The sequence below is a fragment of the Polyodon spathula genome, chromosome 11, assembly GCF_017654505.1.
Source record: "Polyodon spathula isolate WHYD16114869_AA chromosome 11, ASM1765450v1, whole genome shotgun sequence".
NCBI lineage: Eukaryota > Metazoa > Chordata > Actinopteri > Acipenseriformes > Polyodontidae > Polyodon > Polyodon spathula.
The window spans coordinates 9,830,847-9,858,736 of NC_054544.1; the positions used below are offsets into that span (position 1 = coordinate 9,830,847).

The 27,890-nt window shown below is 35.6% G+C and overlaps 1 protein-coding gene across 1 annotated transcript in view; it reads right to left on the reverse strand.

Moving 5' to 3' along the window:
- LOC121323019 (kalirin-like) overlaps positions 1-27,890 on the reverse strand; it is a 159,909-nt gene that overhangs the window by 79,038 nt on the left and 52,981 nt on the right. Inside the window, exons 3-11 of the mRNA XM_041263737.1 lie at positions 27,595-27,709; positions 21,915-22,107; positions 20,651-21,163; positions 16,893-17,015; positions 16,525-16,716; positions 14,266-14,397; positions 12,870-13,100; positions 7,806-7,928; positions 5,529-5,720 (exon numbers count right to left, since the gene is read on the reverse strand). Of these exons, the coding sequence (XP_041119671.1) occupies positions 5,529-5,720; positions 7,806-7,928; positions 12,870-13,100; positions 14,266-14,397; positions 16,525-16,716; positions 16,893-17,015; positions 20,651-21,163; positions 21,915-22,107; positions 27,595-27,709 (1,814 nt within the window). The remainder of the gene's footprint in view (positions 1-5,528; positions 5,721-7,805; positions 7,929-12,869; positions 13,101-14,265; positions 14,398-16,524; positions 16,717-16,892; positions 17,016-20,650; positions 21,164-21,914; positions 22,108-27,594; positions 27,710-27,890) is intronic.

Sequence of the window (27,890 nt, forward strand, 5' to 3'; positions counted from 1 at the left end):
AGTATTGTAACGGAGCAGGCTAGTTAGCCGAAGCTGTGTAGGACGGTGATCCGGGTCACACGGGTAGCAGCAACTGGGATATAGCTGTCAAGCGCAACACCTTTTCTTTGTAGTTTTGTTACTGTTTTATTTTCCCTGTTTCTTTGTGCCTTCTGTTTTGAATTATTGTTTCGAAGCACCTGAAAGTGCGCCGGTATTGTGTACCATTGCTTGGTATTCCCGTGGTTCTGTTTACCATCGTTGGTAATCAGACCACAGATCAACAGCGCCATCTGCGGGCTAAAAGAAAAACAGAAATCCAAAATAAAACTGGGCACCTGTGCGGTGTTGCCAAATCCACCTGTCTGTCTCCTGTGTCAGTGAATTACCCACCACCTTTCCACAACAAGATTATATGTATACTTTACAGTTGAGAGGCTAACAAAAAAAAAAGAGAGAGAGATTTACCCTAAACCCGAACAACAGCTGGTTAATAACCATAAAAAACAAAAACCATCTATACTTGAGGAATGTTAATTTTTTGTAAGGCATATATGGTACACCATGACCAACAACAAATTTCTTGCCATGAAAACATTTATAGACCAGGGAATCTTTACAACTTCACTGGTTGTCATAGAAACTATATATACTGTATATATATATATATATATATATATATATATATATATATATATATATATATATATATACATGTGTGTGTGTGTGTGTGTGTGTGTGTGTGTGTGTGTGTGTGTGTGTGTGTGTCTATATATAGTACTGTGCAAAATTTTAGGCAGGTGTGAAAAAATGCTGTAAAGTAAGAATGCTTTCAAAAATAGACATGTTAATAGATTATATTTATCAATTAACTAAATGCAAAGTGAGTGAACAGAAGAAAAATCTATATATAGATGTATTGTAATCCTATGTGTGTGTTCAGCCTATTAATTTCAGAATCAGTCAGAATTTTATATCTGTGAGTGGTATTTTGTAAATAGGTGTGCCAGGATGTAAGTAGTGGTTATAACAATAAAATACCGTTAAAACTAGATGGGAATATTAGGTAAAAAAGCCTTTATCATTTGTGCAGGAAACTTTCAGAATTATATTGATAGAAAGCTGTTGCTGAATGTTTCACTTAAATTAAGAACATGCATATTAACCATTATATAAAATACACAATTTGCATGTTTTTCTTCAACTGTTTACAACATAGCAAATGTTGTTGGCAGCGACACTTCAAGGGGCTATTCCTTACCACAATTTCAATAAAGTAAAAAGTATTTTTAAAAAAATAGATATACAGCCACAGTATTGTCTAACCACAGGGAAGGTCGTTATTCTATACATTTCATTATTATCAAAACTGACAGGCTTCATAAAAGATTCAAGTGCTTTGTAAATCAAATGAAGGCCTTAAAAAATAGTACTTTAGCCAAACAATCACAACTGTAACCATCTCTTTTTAAAGGAGGAGAATATATTTGTGAAAAAAATCTACAACATTACTGACAGAATGTCATATCCCTGCAAGGGTTAAAAGCTTTATAGGACAGAACAGCTTTGCAGTTTGAGTGGTTGCCATGGAAACTGTCCCTCTGAGTGGAACATTCGGGATTAGAAATGTAGCTCTGAAATAGTTTTATAATTTCAGCCATAAACAAAGATTTGACATCTATTTAATTACAACAGGTTGGCACACGATTACACAGGGATATTAAAATTAACATGAATGCTGGCATATGTGATAACAGGGGATAAAATCAAATAACCTGTGTGAGGTTTTGAGTTAACAAGATCACTTATTTCTAAATTAGCATAATATAAGAAATTAGGTAAGCATACAGGGATGATAACATTAGTATTAAAATCATGTATACTGGAGTTCCTTAGTGAACTTTATACAGGTTTGTTATCATGATCTTTTTCATGATTTCTAAAACACTACTCATAGGGCTTTACAGCTTTTTACAGAATGCTTTACAGAATCATCAAATGCTAAGTAGAGTTGACAGAATTCGTATGTGGGTATCAGGAATGTTATTGTTCAGCATAACATATTGACCATTTAGCGAAAGATAAATGAGTTTTAAATGTCTACCACTTAATTTTCAAAGAGTGGACAATTTACAGTAAATGAAGAAAGACAACAGAGTGAATGTTGCATAAATGGGAAAATGATTCAGTCTAAAATGAGGTTGAGTACTTGCAAGGGAATTTAAACTCATGACGAAAGTGTGGTCTGGAAAAGACATTGATTGATCTAGGTCAGAACTCACTTTCCACAGTGATCAGTTGAGGCAGCTGCCTCCAGTGAAAAAGAGCGCAGACCTTCAGACTCTTTATCACTTAACCCTACACATGCTTCTGAGTTTTATAGGTTTTTTTTGTTTTTATTGTAGCTGTATAATATATTAACTAACTAAACTCCATTTCATGCACTGCTTTTTCAAAGTACTATTGTACTGCTATTTTAGGATTGCGTTCATCGTTTTTTTTTTTATACCTATACACAATGAACTAGGTCTGGCTCACTGTGGCATACAGCTCTGCACACTGCTGCACCTTGCTGACAGTCCTCATGCACATGAATCATTGTGAAAGCAGTTGTTCCACTAAGATGTCCCATCTTGTTTACAGAGCCGCCCTGTGCTCAGAGATGGTGTAGTTACATCAAGAGCTTTATCACATTCACATTCATAAAATAACTGAAACAATAAACATCCACTGCCATCATAAAACTCATCACAGAGTCAAGATATTCTATTATATGATTAGCAATACAAGAACAGGGGATACTGAACGTTGCCATTCTTCATGAAAGACCAATAACATCAGTTTAAGAAGTGCAGTCATGTCATTAGCCTTAAAGATCCTTGAATACACTCAGAAAAATAAGACCAACCACTCCATATTCTTCCTGCATGCTCAGCAATGAATGGCTCACTTTAGCTAATTGCTGCTCTAGTTTATTTGCAGTTTACTTGAAAAAATAAATCAATGTGAAGATAAAACCGCAAATACGAATCGAATAAAGATGGAAATGAAATGGAAAAAACTTAGATTGAATTGCTCTTATTTGATTGTGGACTCAATCTTATTTGGATAGTGTATCAAAGACCAAACCTTCAATCTTAGAGTATATTAATGTTATTGAAAACGTATTATAACACATGTACACTATATCACTGCCGCATAGGAAACTAATTAAATGCCTGTAAATTGTTACATTTTTTTATTCTATATGTTCCACATTCAAGGAAATGCCCCATCACTGTCGGCATATACTGTACAATGCCAGAATAAATAATCACAACATTACAATTGTAAGTAAATACAAATACTTGTGGAGTGGCATCTAGTTATGGTGTAAAATGTTAAATCAGCTGAGTGCATGTGAATTGCAATGGTAAACATTTGGTAGGGAAAACAGATTACAGTTTGATCACTTACAAAAAATATTTTGTTATGAATAAAAATTATTGTATTTTCAAAAATAATTTATTCTAAATAACACAAGTTATATTTACCGAGTAACCTATGTCGCCAGACAGGGGCTTACATTGAAAAATCTATTGCATCATTATTCTAATCTCCTGACTAACATTATTCTAGAGTTTATTGTTGATATTAAAAACACTGATCTATTTGCCAGAACAAGGTAAAACTATTTCAAATTCAACCACAAAATATTTCTTGTTTTGCCTACTGTACTAATATGATATGTAGTTTTGTTTTGCAAATGGAAAGGGAAATTTAAGAAGTGGACAGCTAATGAGTGCAATGATTACATTTTTAACAATACAACGTACTCTAGCAATTACTGCATGTGTACATCAGAACCAATTCAAACAATGTGTAATTACTTCTGAGACTTCTTAGGGTAACTAATTTTGACTTCTGTGCAATGTAGTTAAAGGAATGGTTAGCACACAAGCTATTATTTCCTGACTATGTTAACCGCATGTTGCAAAAACATTGACAAGTAAATAATTGGGAATTGTAATTACTGTAACTAGACCAGCATACTGCAATTAACTACCGTACAGTATATGAAACCAAGCTTCAATTGAAATACAAAGCTTTTACTATTTGTTCATAAATAATTTAAACAACACAGAAAAAAAGTATTTCATTATCAATAAATATTATCTGTGTCAACAGTGGCGGCTGGTGAACTTTGAAGAGGGGTGGGGCTTCGGAGAACCAGCTCTTATTTTATCCCCCAACCATAACCCCCTTATTTCACCTCTCCCAAATACACATGTAACATAAAAACATTCATATTACTTACACTCAATGTACTGTAACTGTTCTTCAGTTATCCTCCCGTAATTGCTACTGTGCATTACATTACTGAAACGAAAACCTGTGATATAAATGACCAGAGATACTAGGCTACTGATTTCTGTATATTCAAATAAATAGGCCTACAGAAGGTAGTAGGCTTTGTAAATAACTAGCATTTGATAGACATAGTGTATGAATAACCATATCGCCCTATGCTTAAGTATTACTTTTACTGCAGAGGGAAAACAAATGTAGGGTACCAGGTTTAATCAGACAATAGATGACGAACCTCCATGATTTTCTGCAGGAGCATACTGTAGTTATGACATTAAAACATGTTTCACCTATTTGAAAAGTGGTTTGATTGTTTAGAATATCATACTGTAGTCAGGACAGCTATACACTTTCATAACTGTCAAGCTCGTTGAAAACTTGCATTGCTTCAACACGCAAACAGCTCAGAAATCACTACTGTGCATATGCTCCAGGGGGGAAAGGCTTCAGCACCCCAGAACCAACTGGAAACACAGGCTTCTGATCTGTTCCTCTCACCCCATTACTATGTGCGGCAGGGGTGAGAAATAATGTGTGTATTTTAATGGATAACAATTATCGTAATGTTAATAATAGTAGCTACCGTTTAATTTAGATCATTATTATTACATATAATTTAAACTGGTGGGGCGGTGCCCTTTGCGCCTGTATACATGAGCCACCATTGTGTGTCAACTAATAACTCCCATCAACATTCATCTCCCACCACAGTCAACAGACATTACTCATAAAAGAAATGATCTCAATGGTCTCACCTTCTTCCTGAGGGAACTGTTGGTCACAAAACCCCAAACCTCTGAGCTGAATAGCTGAATGTCCTTCAGAATGTAAATGGAGAACTATCCTTTTGCCCTGGTAAATGCATTAGGGTATGACTAAACAAACTCAGAAAAGTACTGCAGAAAGCCATATTCACAAAATGGAGGACTGATGATTACATAAGGTACTTTGGTAAGTTTGGTAAGGTACTGAAGTTGTTAACAAAACCACTGCTACCAGACTAGAAAGTAAAATCCCAAGCCCATTATATGTGTACCTGCCTACCACCTGCGGTTCATCTCCTATTCTATTCCCCTTGCATATTGCATCAGCCCAGCACCCAGCCAGACTGTCATGTTCGTATGTATATCTCTGAGTGGGGAGCAAATCTGCCTTTAAGGGTATGACACATTAGGAAAGGACATCATGTATGTCAGACATACCTCTTTGGTGTGAGTGTGAAAGGAAACTGACATATCCAGAAGAAGTTTCCTCTGCTCAACCCTTCGGACAAAGTCCTGAATGCGCACTTCCAGGTGGCGTGCAGCTTTGTAGATCTCCTCCGGGTCACATTCCCCGGTCTGAGCCAACTGCTCTGCAGCTTCCAGCAGTTTGTCAGCATTGGTGTATGTATTCTACCATAAAATAAACAAGGAAACAAAGAACAGGGTATGAGTCTCAAAACTGTCTGCTGCATATATATATATATATATATATATATATAGATATATATATATATATATATATATATATATATATATGAGAAACTGTTTCTGCTGTTCGAGACGTGGGATATTAAGCACCCAAAAAACAATTATGTTCATTTTAACCAACATCCCCATCTGCTAGGGACTCCAATGGAAATCCATACACAGTAATCCCACCCTTGGCATGAAACCTTTTTGTAAATTATTTATCTGAGATGCAACATGTCATCGGAGCATCAGGCATCAAGCTGGATTCATAAACCGAATGCACGTGCTTATTGTGAGCTCCAGTAATGATGTGACTTGATCTGACCTCAGAAAGGACAGAAAATATTCTTCAAAAGCCTTAAAAAGAAATATTTTCCCTAAAGTATGGCACAACCAAATTGTCACCTTAGAAGCATATACAAATATCTGCCATTACATTTCCAGTGCCTATTAATGACATTCCATGCTAGAATCCAGGAAATTGGGACTCATTTCCACTATTAGGGGGTGTAATCTTTTGTAAATTTCTTGATTATCCACTGTGCATATGTGTGTATTTAAATCTCTCTGTCCCGAACCACATTTATAAAAATACAACAATCCAGAAAGGATATGTTTTTATTTAAACTGGATAATATTACAATGTGTGTAGCATTACATATGTTGTATATTTTTATGTACCCTTTCATATACAAATGCTTTTTCTTATTATATGCAACAAATATACTTTAAATATATATTAGTCAGTATACATTAAAACTAGAAAAAGGCTCATATCTCATCCAATGCACAAAAACATTAAGGGATGTGCCAGATTTCACAAAATGGTACATTTGGAGAAACAGTGAAGTTTTGATAGAAATGGCTTTTGAAATGTGTGTGCCAGTTCTAGGCTTGTTATCTGCACCAGATGGTAACTATTGGGCTTTGAAGAATCCTCAAGTGTAATTTCTACCATTGCTTACATAGCACCCCTATCAAACCTCCAAGAGCATCTCCTGACTGGTATCACAAAGCTGTGAGAAAATACTGAAGTCTTCTTCATTTCAATCCCCAGTCGAGAGCAATCAATGGCTCCACACTGCCTAATCCCATGGCTAAAATCCAATTTCATCAGCCCACTTTCTATTCCATAAAGATGAAATAGAGGAAGCAAAACATGGAAAACTTCTGCTTCTGGGTATTATGAAACCTGTCTTCTGCTGAAGCACCTATTACCTTAACCCATTGGACTTTATTACCTAATTAGAATTTTTAACATGAAGACCTAAAGCAGCTGTTATCTTACAGTAAATTACAGCAAATTGGCATTGAAGCGTTAATTAAGCAAGAACCATAGAAATAAAAATAGAAAAAAAAAAGTGAAGATTATTTAAAAAGTCCACACTTTAAGTGTTAAAAATGTTGTAATGTGAGTTTAGCTTCATTTTAGATACAGGTAAACATACTGGTTTTAGGCATGCAGTAGAGATTATACATTATTATTGATGCTATACCTGCATTAAATATGGATGAAATTCTGTCCAGTGCCAAACAAGTGCTTTAGAATCTCATATATTTTCCAGTTAGTACAATTAGTACTACATGTTTACTAAACCTTTTCACTCTAAATGTTAAATAACTTGTATGCTCACTGCTGTTGCATGTGTTTTATCTGGCATTGACTTCAGCATATCCAGATTCTGATTGTTGACTGCACACACTGTCATTGCAAACATTCTTCACACTAATACCAGCTCCTATACTCAGAGACTACTGTGCCTGATTTATATGTACCTGTACAATTAGAATGGATTGTAAATGTCTTTTTAATGATCGGTATATTCACTGACACTGCTGTTGAAATGCAACAGTGCTGCAACATGCTCTTGCCATTGAGCATGTCACCCTCCACTTTATATATAAAAACGTCTACTATCAGAAAGCAGAAAAAGACAAACAAATACAAAGTGAAAAATATGTCACACATAGACTCCATTCTTCAAAAATAATGATCTTGAACATACTAGAATACCGTATCCTTACCTGGGCTACTTCCTCAAAGTCATCATGTCTCTTCTGAAGTGCCCTTGCTCTGTGAAGTGACTTTCCGACTCCAGTATGTTTGCTGAGAAAGGCTTCCCCATGGTTTTCAATCCAGTCCATCACCTGTTGTTGGAGTGAAAACAGCAAGAGCGATTGCTTAAACCACCAGCACTTTGAAACACCAAATAAAACGACTGTGTAACACTCTTCAATTGGGATTTTCAAGCTCAGGTACACGATAAACTTGGAGTTGCTCACAAGATGGCACTGTACAGCTATACTGGCAGCACTGTGAGTTAGCAAAGCACAGTATAATGTGTGAGTAGCCTTTTAACAATAGGTTGTCCCAATACATTGTGGAAGGTAGTGTATACTGTGTTTACAAACTACTATGGAAATATAACTAAAACTGAATGGCTGGTAGTAAAGCCTGGTGTACACAGATATCATCTTTTTGCATATTTACTTTGCCATAAACAATAATTCTACTTCAAAGTACCACAGAGCCACAAGACAAAAACAATCTCAAACTACAAAAACTATCACATTATAACAGATTCCACTTCATTTGTTTAATTTCAGGGGACCATAACAGTAAATGGCTGCCCTATATCAATGATCCCTTTTTCTTGTTTTATTCTCAGAGAAGATCCCATAATCACATTCAGCCTGTGGACAGAGTGAGTCAGTGCTAATAGAAAACATAAAAGTGGCCCCCTGACATTATTTTTCATCCTTGTGTGTGTGTATAATGAAGTGTTTATGAAATACGCCTTTGAGGTGCCAGCATAATTTGTTCTCAATTTAATTAGAACTTCAAAAATAGGATTCTAAAATAGATGCCTGTCCTTTGACCTAAATAATTAGTACTTTATTGACATAGAGGTAAGACCTTCATTGCATAATACCCATTAAAATTAGCACTCAATTGTCTATACTGTCATACAAAATACCTGCAACAGATAAACTCAAATATGTCCAATTACATTCAAACTTGGTCCCGTTTTCCATAGGTTACATCGACTTCGACTAGCTGTATTGTGTTCTCTACAACATTGTCTATTCCATCAAGTGTCCACTGTATCATTTGAGTAGAGTTCCTTATGCATTAAGGTCAAATATACTTAGGTCTTTTAGTATAATCAAAGCATTTAAACTATATTGGGTAACCTGAAATGTTTGGAAAAATGTGAGTATTGCATAAAAAAAGGGTGGCAGCTTTCTTTTGCAGACAGATAAGTGGCTTTTACCTTGAAGCACAAAAGAGCGTTACTAAACCATGATGTGACTGAGCACGTTTAAGTGATAACAGTGATTACAGTATGCAAATGCATTGTGTATGCATTTGTTTTTCGGTTGCAATTTAAATGGTGCTTGTTTTTTAAATGGTCTATGGTACAGTAAGTCACAAAAGCTTAGTCCCCTATCTGCTTTTCAAGGACATTCCCACTGCACCACCCAGACAGGCTCTGCATTTATTAATTATTTGAAAATGTTATTCAGTATTGATCTGAAACCCATTAGAAGAGTCTGAGGCGTCTAGTCTGCTCTAATTGCAATAAGCTGTGAGAGTTAAGTAAAGAATTACCGTTACACACAAGGGTGCTTCTGTGTGTTCTTTTTAAGCGTATTGTTGTTTATAACACCAATGTAGAAAGCACTGCAGAAAACAAACATGAAAAAAAGTACATAAAACTATTTATGAAATCCTCGAAACAGCTGCAGTAGCAATAAAGCTGTATACAAATATATGAAGGAAGCTTTATGTGTATTGATTTTCTGCAGTTTTAACATGAAAATCACTCAGGACAGCTGATTGAGCCAGGAAAATTGTGCTAGAAAGTTCCTCTTTCCATATAAAAAATCTGTTAACAGTTAGAATACAAGAAAATAGCTGGAGCTTATAAGACATTAATTAGACGACCCATGCTAGGCAGTGCCAAAAAGCCTACTCTCATCCTTAAATTTGATTTGGCTCTGTTACTAAAAAAATAAGATATATGTCCATATATTTCTCACACAACTCAATATCTGTAGCTAGTCAAGATTTGCTAATTTTACTAAATGTCAGGAAAATGCTATACTATATATGCATAAAGTCACTGCATATAGTATAAGTTGAAAGATATTTTCTTTTAAGAGCAAGCCTCCAACTAACTGTATTTAGTTTCCATATTCTTTTCTGCATTGCTAATTTATCCCTTTGGATCCTATAACCATGGTTTCCAACAAAACTAATGCTGTTTGTACATATCTTTTAGTAATCACTAAAAGACATGGAGTGCAGATGACTGCTTTAAATGGGTACACACAGGCCCTCGGGAATCTAGACATTGCAGCTTACCTCCTGAACCTTCTTGTCAGCTGGTAGACTAGTATTTATGTCTTCACTTTATATGGGGTGGTTGGTTCCATAACATTCCAAGCACTCATTATCCTCTTACCACTAGTACAAATGAATATCTCAACATGATCATAGTTTCCTTACTGAGTATAAAAGATTCCTTTAAAAGGAAACTTGAGAAATGATAGGAATGTTCCTACATCAGATTTATTGGATGCACGGGCAGTTAAAATGGACCAACTGTTCCATGTTTCCAAGCTTTCCTTCTCACATTTAACTGTTCTTATAGATGTCTTTGAAAAGATGTCTAAATAAACTACCCATGTACTGTGTCTGAGGATGATACATTCTTTGGAAACCCCTTTGTGACTCACAGATTTAAAACGAAAGAGATTTCAAATGCATTTTGCTTGCACTGATAACAGGGTTACCGAACAGAAACAACTTCAATCAGTCATCAAGCCTGGGTTGCCAATGAACATGTAACAAAGGCTAACACTTGCTAATCTTGAAAGCTGGCTCCCATTTCTGCAACATTAGATAAAACTGGAAAGTTTTTAAGGCAACCACAGCATGCCAGCATTAAGGACTGATTAAGAACAGCAAACCACATACATCAATCCACACCCTCCGCTAAAAATGACAATCATATCTAAATATCCTTGGACCATCAATATAACTGTGCAAGGCTGATTTACAGCCATCAATGGGATTGTTTAATCATTATTTAACTTATTTAATTCTAGTTATTAACTACTGTAAAATCTAGCTCCAGGGTGACACAGTGAAAATGTAGCTGCAAAAGATTTGTCTACTGGCTACTGCTTGGGTTCTGTATTCGTCTCAGTTCAGATCAAAGAGCATGGTACTGTTAAGGGCTTTATGGGAAATTAATGTATTAAAGCAATCATGTTGGTTGATTGTAGTGTTTGCACCTTGTACTGGAACTCCTCTACAGTATGAATGCTAAAAGTAACATTGTTCATTTTTTAAGAGATAAACCAAAATAACACAAATTTAAATACAGTTTCTGCCAGTTTCTTAGCCATTAAATAAAAAGGCAAAACATTTTCACAAAAGCATTACAGGTTTATGTTTCCACTCCTAGTAATCTTTCAGAGAATGAATAATGTGTGAAGTTGTTCTGAGGGAAAAACTTGCACCATGTAGTAAACTACTGGCAATTATAAAATAAACAAGGCAGGGCACTTCATTCAACATTGTCCATGTCGTTCATTTGTCCAGTTAAAAATTATCGATGTTAAAAATACATACACGTTCATGTGGTAAAACTGTAAAAAACACAATCTTAACAGGTGCATAACTTGTTAATTCTTGCAATTAAAGTAAGTTAACAGAGCAAAGGAACTTTACTGTGAATAAACTAAAACATTTTGAAGATTATGATCCTATTGGATAAACACCACAATTGCTCAATTTTCTTATCTTTTTCTACTCTCTGTATATCCCACATAATCTATCTCCTCCATTGCATAATTTGCTTCCACAGCTCTAACACTGCTTTAATTAGAGACAGGTACAGGAATCTCTAGCACTACTTTCATTACTGTTGCGTGTTCATGCTTTTGGGTTAATAACTGAACATGACTTCAAGAGCCTCTCTGCAAACAGACGTATTATTAAGAAAACATTACTATAGCAGTCATCACTGTCGACCACAGAGTCTTTTTTTCAATAAAACTGTGTGCATTCAAACCACAGATTTTACTTTCCTAATGTACTGGGAAACAGTCCAGCATCCTTTTATTTATAATGCTACATTCTGTGCTCTAGAACTGTATTCCTTTTAGTCAAGATACAATGAGTAATGACAACCAATTCAAATGAAAAGTGCATAGATTGAGCCTGGCTCCAATGAGCTGAAAAAAAGAAAAGTCTTGTTTGAGACAAGGCCCTTCTGTAACTGACAGCCTTACATGGACTTCCTGTTACTCTTGCACTAAGATACTAATAGGCAAGAGAGAGGTTTGTTTGTTGTTTTGAAAGTGAAAAAGGGGTATTTACTCACTGGCAACAGCTGTGCATGATTTGTTACATCTTGCATTAGCAGCTATTTGTGGACTCCACAGTGTCAGTTTAGAATATCAGGTGGTGCTACCTTGATAGCCACAATGTTTCTTTTTCAATATTTAGAAGTGTGTTTGGGTTCTTGCTTTTGGGCTAAAATATAACATATTTTAGTGAAGGTTAAATCTAAATAAGTGTAAACAAATAAAATGCAATAACAAAACGTTTACAAAACATATCGCCCTAGAAAACATACAAAGCTGGTGGTGGCAGTAAAGACACAAATAAAGTTTTTGCTCTTTCCGTTGTTCTCATTGTATTCCCAGAAGTCTAAACAACATAAAACACGATTCAAATTTTCTAAGCCACACAGAATGCATTTAACATTTCCTGTCAAGCAAAAAAGATTAGGAATATGTGTTCTGTGTCATTCAGCACTACTAATAATAAAATCCTACATCTTCATCATCAAATATTCACCAACACAAGGAAACCATCTGTCATCTACATTCTCTGTTCTGTTGTCACTCAGAGCATAACCGGGGTAGTGCCCTGTATGGTATGACGAGACAGAGCTAAGAATGCTTGTTCTAAATTGCTCTACTGCAGCCAGCATATGTACTGTGTGTAAGGTACTATTGTTTCACCTTCCTGTTATGAACATGAATCCTTCACTGTAAAGCAGTCTTTACCTGTTGAACATCTTGCTGGAAAACGCAGAGCTGAAGACGCTGATGCAGGCGAACCTTGCGGTGTTGCCAGATGCTTTCCAGTCTTCGCTGATGATGCAGTACCTCATGTACCACGTCTAAGACACAGTGTACTGCTTTGGAGTAATTGGCTGTTGCAGTTAGTGATTCAGAATTCCCAGGACTCAAAGGACGCTGTAGAACATCCAACAAAGCTTTCCCATCTTGGCTCACCTGGAAATAACAACAGAACCACATTTGTCTGCGATTTAAGTCAAACATAATTAACTAAATCTTAACAGATTATTATAACTATTTATTAGAAGAGAATATAAACGTATTGTTTCAAAATGAGAATGCTTAGGGCACTATTTTGGTTCTGTTTTTTTTTTTCCTCCTTTAAATAATAGGAATTCATTGAAAACGAGTAAACAATTTTAAAATACAGTGTGTCCCAATGTTACAAACCATAAATATTAAGAAGAAAAAAAAAACATGACTCGGATACATAATGCTTTTTATACGTTCATATTTCATAAGTGTGCTCAAACAGTAAAACAAAAATGCCAACTGAATAAAGTTTGGATATACCTAATTTTGTGAATAGAAGATTCAGAGGTTTCAGTGAATAGACCGTGTCACAGTAAAGTAACCAAAACCTCACAAAAGGCTGTAAGTCATGCCCTGTCTTTGTGTATAGTTCTTTGAAACTCAAGATTGACTATATTTATTGAATAAGTGTTATTTTTGGCTTCATACTTGTTTGTTTTGTAAGGGTTTTTTTTTTTTTTTTTTTTAATGTTTGGGGCAGTAGGCACAACAATTACTGACTGTTCAAAGAATATGGATGACTTTGAAGTGTTGGTATGAGTTTTTTTACAGCAGTTGTTTAATACAGACATATATATATATATATATATATATATATATATATATATATATATATATATATATATATATATATATATATATATATATATAAGCAAAAATTCAATGATATGGTAATTCTGTCTGAATTGTATTCATTCTTTCCTTATTTATTTTGGCTTGTTTTTTATATCTTGAACAGCATGTGTTTTGTTTTACATATTTTGCATATTCAACATTTTGAGCATATTTGCATGTATAGGCTTTATTTAAACAGAACAGTATGCACTCAGCAAGGGAACAGAGTTACTGTATCTTGTTGAGTGAAGCAGATTCAGTTTGTTTTGTTGAAAAGTTACACATTTTCATATACTGTATGAACACAAACACACAGGCACATCTATTTGCTTGCATGGTTTACGTGTGCAGTCAAGTGGAAAATATACTTCATATACTGTATAACATTACCAAGCTCATACATACTGTCTTTTATCCATTTTCTGTTCATTTCCGATAATTTGTCAGCTCCTACCTCTGCATAGGCCTGGGTGACCTGCTCGTACAATGACTGATGATGATGGATCGCAAGTTCCAGGTCTTGCATTTCATTTGGCAGGCCTCCTTCACTGCACATCTTACACCAGGCTTCCACGCCGGATAGGAACTGGAATCAGGCCAAAAACGCAATCAGGCAAAGATATTTCACAAAGCAGAATGCAATGCACTCATGAGGTCAGATGTAAATTCAACAAGCAGAGTAGTTCTACTTTATGAGTCTGTTTTACATTGGCTAAGTGCAAAATGACGGGCAGCAGTTTTTATTTTATACAAACCCCAGACAAAAGATCTTAAAACTTAGCCATGACCTTAAGAAATGTGACCTTAAACATCCCTGTCAATGTACTTTGTTCAATAAAAAGTATATACAGTGCCTATAGAAACTCTACACCCCATTTCAAAATGTTCACCTTCTGTTGCCTTATAGCCTCAAATTAAAATGCATTAAAATAGTTTGTTTTTTTTCATTTATCTACACATCCTACCCCACAACTTCCAAGTGAAAAAAAATATTCTAGAAATTTGTCAAAAATTAATTAAAAAAAAAAAAAAAAAACTGAAATATCTTGGTTGGATAAGTGTCCATCCCCTTGTAATAGCAATCATAAATTAGCTCTGGTGTAATGAATCGCCTTCAAAAACACACACCAAGTTAAGTGGCCTCCACCTGTGTTAAATTGTAGTGATTCACATGATTTCAGGATACATTCAGCAGTTCCTGTAGGTTGCTGGGTAGTGCATTTCAAAGCAAAGACTCAACCATGAGCACCAAGGCACTTTCAAAAGAACTCCGGGTCAAAGTTGTTGAAAGGCATAGATAAGGAGATGGGTATAAAAAAATATCAAAGGCCTTGAATATCCCTTGGAGCACGGTCAAGATGATTATTTAGAAGTGGAAGGTGTATGGCACCACCAAGACCCTGCCTAGTTCAGACTGTCCCTCCAAACTGGATGACCGAGCAAGAAGGAAACTGATCAGAGAGGCTACCAAGAGGCCAATGGAAAATTTGCAAGAGCTACAGGCTTTTATGGCCAATACTGGTCAAAGTGTGCATGTGACAACAATATCCCAAGCACTCCACAAATCTGGCCTGTATGGTAGGGCGGCAAGAAGGAAACCATTACTCATGAAAGCCCACCGTGAATCCTTTGTGAAGTATTTCAAAGTTATAGTCAATCAACGCTCCCCAAAGAACTTGACAGAGCTTGAACAGTTTTGTAAAGAAGAATGGTCAAATATTGCCAAATCTAGGTGTACAAAGTTGGTAGAGACTCACAGCTGTAATTCCTGCCAAACATGCTTCCACCAAGTACTAACTCAGGGGGTGGAGACTTATCCAATTGTTATCTTTCAGTTTTGTATTTTTAATATATATATTTTTTTCATAATAAAAACTTTTTTCCCTGTAACAGTGTGGAGTATGGTGTGTAGATAAGTGGAAAAAATCCTCATTTAAATGCATGAAACTCTGAGGCACTGTGTGGCAGAGCAAAGCTCTGCCCTTTTTAAATTGGCAGGGATGGGGTTAATTTCCCCTACCTGCCTGGGTTTATTATGTTCAGGTGGCTGGGGTTGATTAGTTGATTAAATGATTAACTTAATTAACGATCAATCAGCACCCAGCCAGATGACATAAAAGGAGGCCTCTGCTTCTCATTTAGGAGGAGGGAGCTGAGGAAGCAGGTTGGTGTTTTGTTGGTTGTGATTTTTCAATTTTCTAAATCCAGTGAAGGCATTGCCCAGCCTGGAAACCTTTATTTTGTACATTTTGCTTTTTTGTCTTTCTTTTTGTGTTTCAATCCTTTGTTTTGGCCCTTGTGCCTTTTTATTTTTGTATCTATTTATAATAAAAGTATATTTTTTTTGAATTGCAGTCTGTCTCTGGGCCTCTATCCACTCGCCAGCCTGCCACACACTGATACAACAAATTGTGAAAAAAGTTCAAGGGGGTGTAGACTTTCTACAGGCACAGTAAACAATGAATTGATATGTTTTTAAAATGTGATAATACATCTTATCAAAACATGAGTACAGTGATTTGCTCAAGTAAGTAAGCACTAAAAACACCCCCTTACATTAACCTAATAAAGGGCAGATTTCATCTCGAAAACATTTTCCCTAAAATTCACAAAGAACTATCTATGTTTCAAAGCTTGAAAGAGACAAGTCAGACCCTCAATTTTAACTTTTTTTAGCTTCAAGAATTTTAACATAGTATACATGTTTGCTCACCTGTTCAGACTTTTGGTGGAACACAGCAGACATTGCCAGAATGGTACTCCGTTCATCCAGGGCAGCAGCAAAGCTTTTCCACTCCTGATCCAGTTGGGCTGAGATTTGTTGGATTTGCTGGGAGGCGTAGTGGCCAGCCTCTGAGAGCCTGGATGCCACTGACATGATCCGGTTGATGTTGACATACGCATTCTGGAAAGACAAGAGGCAAGGAAAGTGAGAACATTTACTTACAATGTTTATGTGCAAACAGCACACATTTGGGACGGGAAACGGGGAATGAAATCACCAAACAGTTTCTTTAAAAATGCATGTTGCATCTGCTGAGATACAAAATACCTGTTAAAGTAAAAAAAAAGAAAACTTACCATAGAGTTCATAGCAAAGTGATTGTGCTGGGTTTGTAAATCCACTGCATGCTGGTAGCTGACCCCAATCTCTGTGTGACCCTTCAGGAACAATTCTTTGTTGTGACTGATCCAGTCAAACATCTACATTAAGATTGCAAACAAACCAAAAAAATTATAAAAATAAATAAATAACAGAGGTGAGTTTCCCTGACTGTTCTTTGACACAAATATACTGGGCAGCACTTCAGTTGAGCTCTTTAATTTGTTTGCAATTATAGGTCAGTAGATTTACATTTGCATGCAGGAACTATCCAACAGTAATGAGAAACAGCAATTGAGGTATGATTCAGATGAGAATACTAGCACCTCTATAAGAACCTTGACTCTACAGCAGTTATGCCTATTTGTCATGGGTCAAAGAAAAACAGCTGCTTGTTTTTGCTTGTCACGATTGACTCTGACTTGACAATCTTTAAGTGGGGCGCTGTTACTGAAATGTTTATTTATAAAGCCAGTAACAAATGAGGGGCTTACTGAGGTTCACAGCTAGACCAGTAAAATCACAGTGCTTATACTGATGAACTATGATTGAAATAACTTTGAAATCACACACATCTCCCTCTTCTGTCTCCACCCCTCTTAGTTACTCTGGTCATGTTACAGAATCTCAAACTGTCCATCAAACCCTTTTCCTCATGATCTGTAAAACTGATTTAATAGGATATTTAATGGACAGGACAAAAAGCTACTTCATGAATTTTGTGAAAAAAAAAAAAATAGTTTATAATTTTACTGCAGTCTTGTCAGTCCAAGCAGCAATACGCTTGGCAATTTAATCTTGCATAATATGTCTCTGAGTTGTGCATGCAATATTAATGCAGCCATGTACTGTAGCTTTTTACAATAAAAAAGATCCTGACAATCTACTGCTTTAGAATCACACCACTGTAATTTCAGCATATAAACACTCAGTTGTCTCAATGTATTTATATATAGTGGATCTAAATACAGCTATTACTCCTTTTATTTGAAATTTACACCATACCACTACTGCTATCTTGCTTGAAAATCTTGACCGATAGTGGTTTTCCCTTTACTAATCTATTGTAATATAATTAGCGATTGTACTACAGTGTGTGCTGGACACTAAGCCATCAAATACATTGCTGTTGTCTGTCTTTCATTTTAATCACTAGTGTTTCTGATGCAGGTGAAATATAAGTACCAGCAGTCACTCAGACTTGTATTCTGGAAATGTTGTGTGGAAACTCCCATTACCCCACTCATTATTGATTCAGCTCTCAGAGCCCATTGCATAACAGAATTCCATAATTACTGTTGTACCTCATTAAAAATTCAATATAGTTTTAGCAATAAAAAAAAAACTAATGACAAGCTTTCTTATGTGGCTTAGCCAGCAAACGAGACCTAAGCTTGTACACAATTAAATATTTACTAATTCCACATGCCAGCTGATTATCACAGCAGAAACTAAAATGTCATGTGAAGAAACCTTTCAAAATGTATTGTGTTGAAAACACATTTCTCTCAAGTGCAAGAGAAAAAACTGTCTGGACTATGTCTCTGTATACCAAAGTCGTTATCGATGACAACACAAATTCTTTCTGTACTCTCTTTTCTGAGAAACAAAATGCTTTATTTGAGTTTGTAAAAGTTGCAATGAGATTATAGTATTTTATTCCACTTGGCAAGGATAAACAACTCAGCCTAGGGTTTTAAAGAAATTAACATTTGCTCTCATAAAATAGAATATGAGGCACACTTTTTACACCAGAGGCTTATTAAATTACATTTTTAAAACCTGGCCTGTGTAATAACTTGTGCTAACCATAACCCTCCCTGGCAACCACAAGCCTTTGTCTGATTTGCAAAGAGGTGGACCCTGACACTTCTGCCTGTTCTCTGAGGACTATCTGAGACTAAAAGACTTCTTTAGCCATGTCTGGGCTGAGCCGAGATATAACCCATCCTTTTACAGACATTATTAATGAGGTTCTTTCCCTATAAGTAGTACAAACTCAAAACAAGAAAAAAGGGTGAGATGGTCTTTATGAGTGTAATAGCTTTAAAAAAATCCATAAACCACATCCAAGGAGGCACATTAGTTAAAATTTACTATATGTACCATTTTGTTTTAATCATATACAGTATACTATACATTACTTTTATAAAGACAATTTAAGGCACAGAAAGTAAAACGTATCATAAGATCAGAAATAAACGTGAGACTGCACTCAACAGATGCGTTACACATGGAAAACTATTAACTACCGTAACTTTGCTCATCCTCAAACAGGCACCTCAGGGACTGCCAATAATTAGAGAATGTATCTTAATTAGGTCTTCATTTATAATTTGGGAGCTCTTGTCCTACAAGTACACCATTCTGGGAAATACAAAGACAAAGACTCAGAGAAGCTCAGGGAGCCCCTTCTCTATTGGATTAGTTTAGAAATAGAGACAGGACATCTATTATTAGATGTATCCATTACAATATAATTATATCATGAAAAGATATAGAACATTCAAGTTAAAAACAGTAATATTAAAACCTGGTTTTAGTCTAAAAGTGCTTGTCTCTACCAAAATTCTGATATTCTGATTGAGTTTTTTTCTTATTCAAATGGGTTTGTTTGGGTTTGTTTCGTGAATGTTTTTGCAATCTGAAACTTAATTTTAGACTGAAATTAGTTTTGCATTATGCCTTGTTAATATTTATATAACTGGAATCCAGAGCTGTTTTCCTTCACTGGTTATTTTATAAACATAATCTTTCTTTAACTAAATATTACTTTTAACTAATGAGTGTAGGTTTTGACTTTTTACCACAAACTTTATTCTCTTTTTATCACAGATCAAATGTATATTGTTTTCTTTACCAAATGTTGCCATAGATGAAAATGTAAATCTGCATTACAAATGTTCCCAATCTGTACATATTTTTCCATGGTACAGTATGGAATTTTCCAAATAATTTCCCATTGGTCCACTTTACTTCTATTAACACAATTAAATAATTTATCATTATAATTAGGGCTTCTGATTTTTGGTTTAAAATGATAAAAAACAATAAAACACCCTATACAAAAAATTTAACTAGTGTATATCCAATAAATGGTTACTCAATTCACGTTGACTTGACCCCTTTCCCCGTGAAAAAAAATAATAAAATACCTGCTCTATATATATATATATATATATATATATATATATATATATATATATATATATATATATATATATATCCCAGTGTAGTTGAGGATTGTAACACGCTTGCAAAATTTAAAATGAGATATTCTTGCTCGCAAGATTTAAAGCTAATTTATAGTACTATAGGTAGTATTTACATGCTTGTGGAATTTAAAACAGATTGCGGTAAAATGTAAAAAAATGCCTAAACACACAAAACCCCCAGAAGAATATACCTATGACCATAAGGATTTCACTGTGGAAGACAGCAAAGAAGGTACAACTGAAGTGTGCAAGACCTGTCAAGTTGCTATACATCTTGTGACAGAAAAAAAGGAAAGTAACCATAAACAATAATTTCATACAGTATATAAAAAGCAAAAGCCCAGAAAAAAAAGATCTTAATCTCAAAAAATGAAATTAATAAAAATCGAAAAACAGAAGCCCTATAATGTAAAGTATCAAGTATTTATAATGTAAAGTATCATCATCAACTCTTTGTGGGTAAAACTGGTTTCATCAAATGGCCATTGCAACATTAAACTACACTGCAGCTAAAGCCTTACCTTCTCTGCATCTTGTTCAAAAAGTCGAAGCTGAAAGCACTGATCAAGTTTCAGTTTCCTGACATGCCACATCTGATGTAAGTGCTGTCTGGTGGAGTGCAGTTTGTCAAGGAGACTGGCAATCTTTGGCACAACACTCTGAAAGTCTGCACTGCCAGGTATGCAGTTCCTGCCAGAAAAGCCGTCACTACAGCGAATGCACTGCAGCAACCTCTGACCCTCCCGGTCCAATTCCTCCACCGGGGCCTTGATCACCTTTTTCTTGAGCTGCGTGTGCTCATCGATAAGTCTCCTTGACCCTTCAACATCCACAGGAAACTCCTTCTTGGCCAAAATTTCCTGTAGATCTTCCAGGCGAGATAACAAGTGCACCGCGTTGCTGATGAACTCTTCCAAGGACCCTCGGAGCTCAATCCATTCATCGTGGTTGTACTCCAAGGAGCCGTCAAAGTCATCTGTCAGCTGGGATGGGTCAACTAGCTTCGTAAGGCCTTCAACAGATACCATACTGGTCTAGAAACCAAGCAAATAACGTACAGTGTTATAACTTAATTAAAACACAACAGTATGGCTTTTAGCATCAAAACATCTGAAGTAAGATTTGAATATGTTCTCATACCCAGTAGAGGTGGTCATGTGTAATTCTAAAAAAGGAACTTTAGAAGAACTGAATTAGATTGGAAAGGCTCCTACAGCATGTACTTTGAGGAAAGGATCAGTGCCTAGCTTCACTCTACCTTTACTCAATGAGTCGAGGTGAAGCAGAAAGTGATTTACTGTACTAGGCCAAGGAGAAACTAGACCAAACAGCAACTGCAGTCAACCTAATGCCTGTCAACCTAATTTCTAATACAAGATTACTACATGTTAACATTAGTGAAATAATAATATGCTGGATTCAGATCATTGTTATTTAAACATAAAATGAAATCATACAGTTTTAGACATGATGGGGACAACAAATCTAAATGCAACACTTAAAATGTCACAGACCACAAATAACCTTAATTCCTTTAGACATTACTTAAAAATTGATAAAGTGTTAAATATTTAACTACCACGGAAGGACAGTTGGCTGCCATATAAACTGTCAAAACATACGCGATTGTTAAATATTAATGTTTTCGTAATGTTTGTCCTGCAGAGAATTTCTACACTTATTAATTTAGGCATGTAATCATCCTGTAACAGTCAACACAGAGTACCCAAACAAATTATGTTAAACATGAAGACAGCAAAAGGAAACTTTTACATTGACTCTTACCTCAAATATAAACTTTGAACTGCCAAAGTTAGTTTTTTGTTTCTGCCAAAAATTGTCTGGCTTGATAATAAGTGCAACATGAATCTCAGCGGGGAAAGCTTCTTGCAGAGTTTTCAGGAGAGGTTTGATTAGGTCCCACTTGGAGCCTCGCATGTCGATAATTACAGTGAAACCCCGTTTGCAGACATCTTCACTGTGAACAGAAAAACACTGTTATTAGGTAACTGCAGTATAAAATTGTTTGAATCAAACTAAATCATAATATCTGTCATTGTGCTGCAAGTGTCCTTCTCAAACTTTTGATTCCAGAGAGATCCCAAGTGCCAATCTAAATATATCTGGGCCAAAAACAAACTTTATGGATGATTTGCCATTGAATGTCCCTGAGCCAATCTGTACTGTGTAAAACCCTACCCTTTAACAGAAACAGTCTAGCTCTTACATAACTTTCAACTAGTGTGACTAAATATACCCTGGATTACAATCATTTACTTTCCTCCAGTCAACACCTTGAAAGGGACCATTAGTTTTGACTGGGGCAGGGTTTAAAGAGGCACAATTAAGAATGCTATTGTCAAACATTGTTTTCACTGTAAAAAAATGAAATAACTAATACTTTGTTTAGTCCTTTCTTTGACCTACTGAACCACTGTACAATTGCTGGAAATAATATGAACCAAATCTGCTTTTGCTTAAAGGCTACATTTGCACAGAATACAATGACTGTAATTTCCACATAAGTGTGTAGTTATTTTAAAAATAAAAGCAACCATATTATCCTCTTAACTTCTTCTATCTTCAATTATATGTGGGTCACCTAGCGCCAACAAAAAAACATTTGAACAAACCACATTACTTAAAAGGACAAATATTAAGGAAAAATAAGAGGCACTGCTCCTCTTGTACTAAATGAAATGCATGGTTGGATTAAAATTAGGAGACTCTGGTTTCCATTTGGTTCTACCACAAGTTAAATAAACATTTCCACTTAAAACAATTATGCATGTCTATAGCAAACTTGAAAATGACAGGGATTCTGAACTAAGGGGGGAAAAAAGCGAGGTAATATTATAATATGTAAACTTTTTGACCCAAGCAGTTTTTTATCCCAAAGTGTATTTCTGTTACTCCACAGGAAGTATGTTCATAGCACAATTGGATAAGTGTTTCACTATAAGTGTAAAAGGGTGTGACATACTGTATGCAGGTAGCTAAAGCCAGACAGTCAGACAATTGCCATAACCAAGTTTCAACAAGTGGTTCTCAAGTAAAAAGTACGATGTACATACGTGCCCCGCCCCCAGCTGGGAATAATTAGAAATCTTCCATCAATTTTCAAGAAACGGTGTAATAATTTGATATGAGCAGGGCCTTCACCCACCAATAAAAAAAGGAAAAGCTTTGCTGCATGTAGTAGCACATATCATTAAACCGCAAAACACTTTAATAGGATACTGGAGATGCTTTCAAATAAGTAATGCACATAAATCAGCTCCTACAGAATCTGCTCCAGCAAAGAAGGGTCAGATTTCAACAAGTGAGTCTACAGTGGGCAATACATCTGGTTCAGACCTCTGAAATTTGATTGGGGTGCTTCTTTATTGATGCTGGAATCTGATTTGAGAACTCCAGTGAACACTAAAAAGACGCTGTGGTATGGTACTGAAGAGGGTCCATTTTGATGAACGTCCTGAAAGATTTACAAATGCTTCTAAAAATAAACAACTCCTAGTTTCAAATCTCAGAAGTGGTATCATTATAATTATTGTACTGTGGCATCATAATCCTCACATATGGTTATTGTTCATTGCTGCATGTTGATCATTCCTATATATGTTTTTCAAATCAACACTCTTATTTCTCACTTTTGTACGCTTTCTGATGTTAATATGCTAAACCCAGCAGCTCATAACAGAGGACCCCCTATTGTATGCAAAGCTATTCAAATTTGTATGTGTTTTGTTGTTTTTTTTAAGTGGGTTGACAAGAAGAAAATTGTATGACATTCCCCCTCTCTCACTAGCAAAATAGCCTCTCTAGTTTCAGCAACGAAAGGTCAGACTGAGGAACTATCTGCAGCCTTCTTATGTTACTTTACCCTGGTGTTTGTGGCTGTTTAAACTCCAATTAACAAGCCTTTGTTCTGTATTACAGAGAGCTTTGAAGTTTACTTTGCAGACGCACTGCCAAAAGTGGTCAATGCTTGACTGAGCAGCACTGAATCCTGTCATTCTCCCTGAATGGATTAAGGATCAGCCACTCATTCAATTATGTTACTACCAATTTACGTTCAATGATCTCACCTTTAGAACTGTTGTACGAGAATAATGTTCCTGTTTTTATACGTATATGTTTTATTGGTCTATTTCACATACTGGATTAAATATATATATATATATATATATATATATATATATATATATATATATATATATATATATATATATATATATATATATATATATATATATATATATATACATTCCTTTTAGCTTTAAGGTAGGTGTATGCCCTATATGTGTCCATAAAAATTAATTCATACAGTATGTAACAGAAAACCAGAGCAATAAATAAATATTACTTCCCTGGATAAAACATAAATCCATTCCCACGTTTTTATCTTGGGGGGGGGGGGGGGGGGGGGGGGGTACTTTTACTGCCTTTGACAGGCTTTATTGAAAAAATGTAATATGCTTCTCTTTAAAAATGATAAGAATACTATTAAAAGAAACAGCAGGGGTTTGAACAGAAAAAGGTCTTGTGTCTCCTGCTTGCAGCTTTTATGAGAAAGGAGCATCTCTGTGCTGGAAGCGATTAGCAGTGTGATTGTTGTTATGTGTTTGTTGTTATTTAAGAAACATTTAAGAAACATTAACATCCTTATGGAAGATAATCCAGGCATCAGTAGCTCCATGGAAAAACAGGTCAAAGTGACCTTCATCCAAGGCATTTGGACTTGTCACAAATGTGAGCACTCACTAGCCCAACCAATCACAGGCCAGAACAAACATTTACTGTGACCTAGATTTTGATACTGTTAAAAATGTGTACAACAAGATCAGTGGTTGTCAAGCTAAAAATATACGTGTGAAATATGTATGGACACACAGAAACTTTCACTATATCCTGTTGCCAGGAATATTCACTCTTGTGTTGGATAATGACTCAGAGATGCTACCTAAGTTACAGTAAAAAAAATAAATAAAAAAAAGTAGATGTTAAGTAGATGACATAAAGATCAGAAATAAGAGAAGCACACAAATTATAATATCAAACATTTGTCGCCAGGGCTTTTCTGAGGAGTTATTATAGCTTGAGTTATTTAAGGTCCCACTTCTACTCCCCACTAAAGGAAAATATATATTTAATTTCAAAGAATTACTACGAATAGGGGTAGATGTAAATAAAGATGCAGTGCAAATAATTGTGGATGCAAAATTCAAATTGCATTGCAGCCAGGCAATTATGTGTAAGTGTAAAAGCAATGCAAATTATTCCACATGCAGAAATAGTGATCCGCATTTATGATAATGATGGTCTCAATGAGCGAATCAGTCTATTTAGCGGCCGCAGTTGCAGCCCAGAGGTAAAGGATTTAGGAGTACAGAGAGCAGTACAGAGAGCATGACATTTGTGGAGCAAGAAAATACAAATGTCAGGGCAGCAAAGTCCTCTTGGCTCACAGAAAAGAAAAGAAAAGTTTTTTGAGAAGGAGCTAATAGTCCTTACGGCTGAGGTCACATGGAACGGAGTTATTTGCAAAGCCTCAGCCAACATCAGTTATTCTAGTATCCTTAGGAAATGATATGCATTGGCCTGCCCTTTTCAACATGACATCCAGAAATTTGCCTAGCACTCTGGAAAAGGTGGATTGGACTATCCCTCCAGACAATCCAACTGTGGTCTGAAAGGAACCAGAGGTTAAGTAGGGATGTGCAGGGATAGCAGTCCCTAGATTGACGTGGGGGTCTAGCTCATCCCTCAATTCAGCTATTAGGTCTAGGATGACCTTTGGAGTGAGAAAATAATGCTTTAGCACCGCATTCTCCGGCATCCCAAACAAAGTGACCCTGGGATTGAATATGCAGGGTCTTCTTCATCTTGCCCTTCCTCAGAACATGTTCCTGCCTCTCCTTAACAACAGGAAGTACACCACAGCAGCCATCCTGAAGCCAATGACAGGTCTCTGCATGCGTGTGCTTTTATACAGCTCTTACATAGCTCTTATAGCTGTATATAATGGTTTGCTTCTATAATGGTGTGAACCTCGTAAAAAGAGGTGTAAAGTTTTTGAAAGGTCAGCAATTGCCTAGGTGCATGGCAAAATCCTTACATCTCATTACAACGTTTCTGTCAGCTTAGTATCGAGATCCCGCCCAATTCCATGCTCTTTTCTTCATTTGAATGCATTTTAATACAATTTTAATGGATTCAAGATGGCAAAGTGCAAATTTGACAGCGGGTGCAGAACACCAGGTGAACACCATTCTTTACATATTAAGCATTTTTAGAAGCTGCTAAAATCAGACTTTAAAGCTGCTAAACACAATTTATGGCTGCATTATGGGGGATTTGCACCCACAAATTTCTTTGCGCGTATCCTTACATCTATCCCATAGTACTTAAAATTCTAATGATAATTTAATAACTTTTCCTCTCTACATTGTCATTGAAAGGCTTCATAAATGCACACATTTGTAGCTACTTTATGGTGTAACAGGACACTTTCCTTGAACTATACTTGATTTATGATTTAACTGCCTCTGACAAAATGATCTACATCCATGTTGCAGGAGGTCCTGATCCTTGAAATATTACAAATGTCTGTGGTTACTCTAAAATGTATGCCAGGGCTAAAACAGGATTTTAAGAGATACTGTAACTGCTAACAAAAGTTATACAAACAAGGAAATTATGATATAAAAAACAAAAATGATGAAATAAAAAACATATATCATATATAGTCATTTCAGTTGCATTTTATCAAACATATATACAGATGAAATAAAAAAACTGACTACTATACACTGTAACTCCCTCTACACTCAGCACTATTTGTTCATTCTCAATGGCTCACTCTACCATCCTTTAGCCCCATTATTATACAATACACAATGTTCATTTCACAGTAATGTACAGCACTGTATCTATATATCATATTTAATAAGCACTGAGAGCAAAAATATTCTAGATTAGTCAGAATGATGGATTAACTTTTTAACAGTGCAATATAATGGGTTTTACCACAGTCCAGAAAAAATCAGATCAACATATTACACAAAGCTGATTGTTGGTTTTTTTTTTTTTTTTTTTTAATACTTGGAACTGTTTCTACAGTTTGTCGTGGACACCTTAATATCTTCAAACTGACTTTGTGTTTACATGCACCCACTTGAATTATTGTTACTCAGTATTCAAATCAAATAGCTTATTCCAAATAAACATTTGCTGTGCCCCATTGCTTTTTTTATTGAATAGTTTAGTTTTTATATAAACGTGGAATACTAATGGAACATTACATTCAATTTGCCTGCCAACAGTTTATTCAGAATATAGCAGGTATTTGGAATATGTTTTGCCGAACGTATAAAGCGTGTCTGTCTAAAACTCTTCTTGAAAACTTAAATGGGCATTTGAAAGCTACTTCACTGCTGACAATACCATGATTGTTTGCTTTTACCTTGGCACACTTGCCAAATATGTTACCAGTCTTCTAAGCTCCTCCTGTTTTATTCTGTCATGGTTACTTCTTGCTGGGAAGGTCAGGATCGAGCCACCTCTTTTATCACGGCCTCCTGTAGTGGACATATTGCAGAGGTTAAAAATGTGTTAAGGAAATAACAAGATCCTGTTAATCAAATGTATTAGCAAAAACCTTTTAATCTCTAAATAGGATTCCAATGCAATGGTTACAAGAGTTGTTTGTGAACTATGGCATACCTCTTGAAATATGCAGTGTATGTTCATTTTAGGGCT